Here is an 810-nt window from a genome sequence, read left to right as displayed (position 1 = left end):
AGCTCAGGACGCCCCTGAGCGCCCATGGGGGTGGCTGAACGTATGACCTCCTACGAGGAGGTGCTTTTATTTCCATGATTAAATGCCGAAGTCAGTGGAAGGATGTGCATAGTACTAACGCTACTTCATTACCGAAACCGGTAGCCAACTTTAGCAGTTTGGGGCAGGTGGTTATGGGTCATGATGAGGCAAGAAATAATAGTATTGTGTAGTTATTGAACTCTCAAACCACTGAGCTGTCTCATAGTGACGTTCACATAGTCTCAAGTCTTATGGACCATAATATAGACCAATTACTGTCTCAGTTACGGACACTATTACATTATCTCAGCAGGTAACAAATGGTGACATTGTCTTACATAATACTAGTCTCACTATCACACTGCCTCAGTTGTAGACTCTAGTAGGCCTACACCGTTTCAGTTGCAGAGACTATAATACTACCCCAGTCTCAAAGACATGTATGCTTTCTCAGTTGTAGATTCCATAATACTGTGTCAGTTGTAGAGGCTAAAACACTACCTCAGCTATAGACTACATAACACTGCCTCAGATGTAAACTCTACAATACTGCCTAAGTTGTAGACTCTGTAACACTGCTTATCTTATAGTCTATAACACTGCCTCAGATGTAGACTCTACAACACTGCCTCGATTGCAGACTCTATAACACTGCCTCAGTCGTAGACTCTATATCATTGCCTCATTTGTAGATTGTATAACACTGCCTCAGTTGTAGAGTATAGCGCTGTCCCAGTTGTAAATTCTATAACACTGTCTCAGCTGCGGAGACTGTAACACTGCCTCAGT

At 42.7% G+C, this 810-nt stretch overlaps 1 protein-coding gene across 1 annotated transcript in view; it reads right to left on the bottom strand.

Annotated features, from left to right (window-relative positions):
- LOC137622311 (exocyst complex component 4-like) overlaps nt 1–114 on the bottom strand; it is an 84,960-nt gene extending 84,846 nt beyond the window's left edge. The window contains exon 1 of the mRNA XM_068352878.1: nt 1–114. This exon is cut by the window's left edge and continues 35 nt beyond it. Within this exon, the coding sequence (XP_068208979.1) occupies nt 1–76 (76 nt within the window). The 5' untranslated portion in view covers nt 77–114.
- Nucleotides 115–810: the final 696 nt, after the last annotated feature.

This window comes from Palaemon carinicauda, chromosome 29 (genome assembly GCF_036898095.1).
Source record: "Palaemon carinicauda isolate YSFRI2023 chromosome 29, ASM3689809v2, whole genome shotgun sequence".
Taxonomy (NCBI): domain Eukaryota; kingdom Metazoa; phylum Arthropoda; class Malacostraca; order Decapoda; family Palaemonidae; genus Palaemon; species Palaemon carinicauda.
The sequence above is the reverse complement of the archived record's forward strand: the minus strand, read 5'-3'. Positions and strand labels throughout refer to the sequence as shown.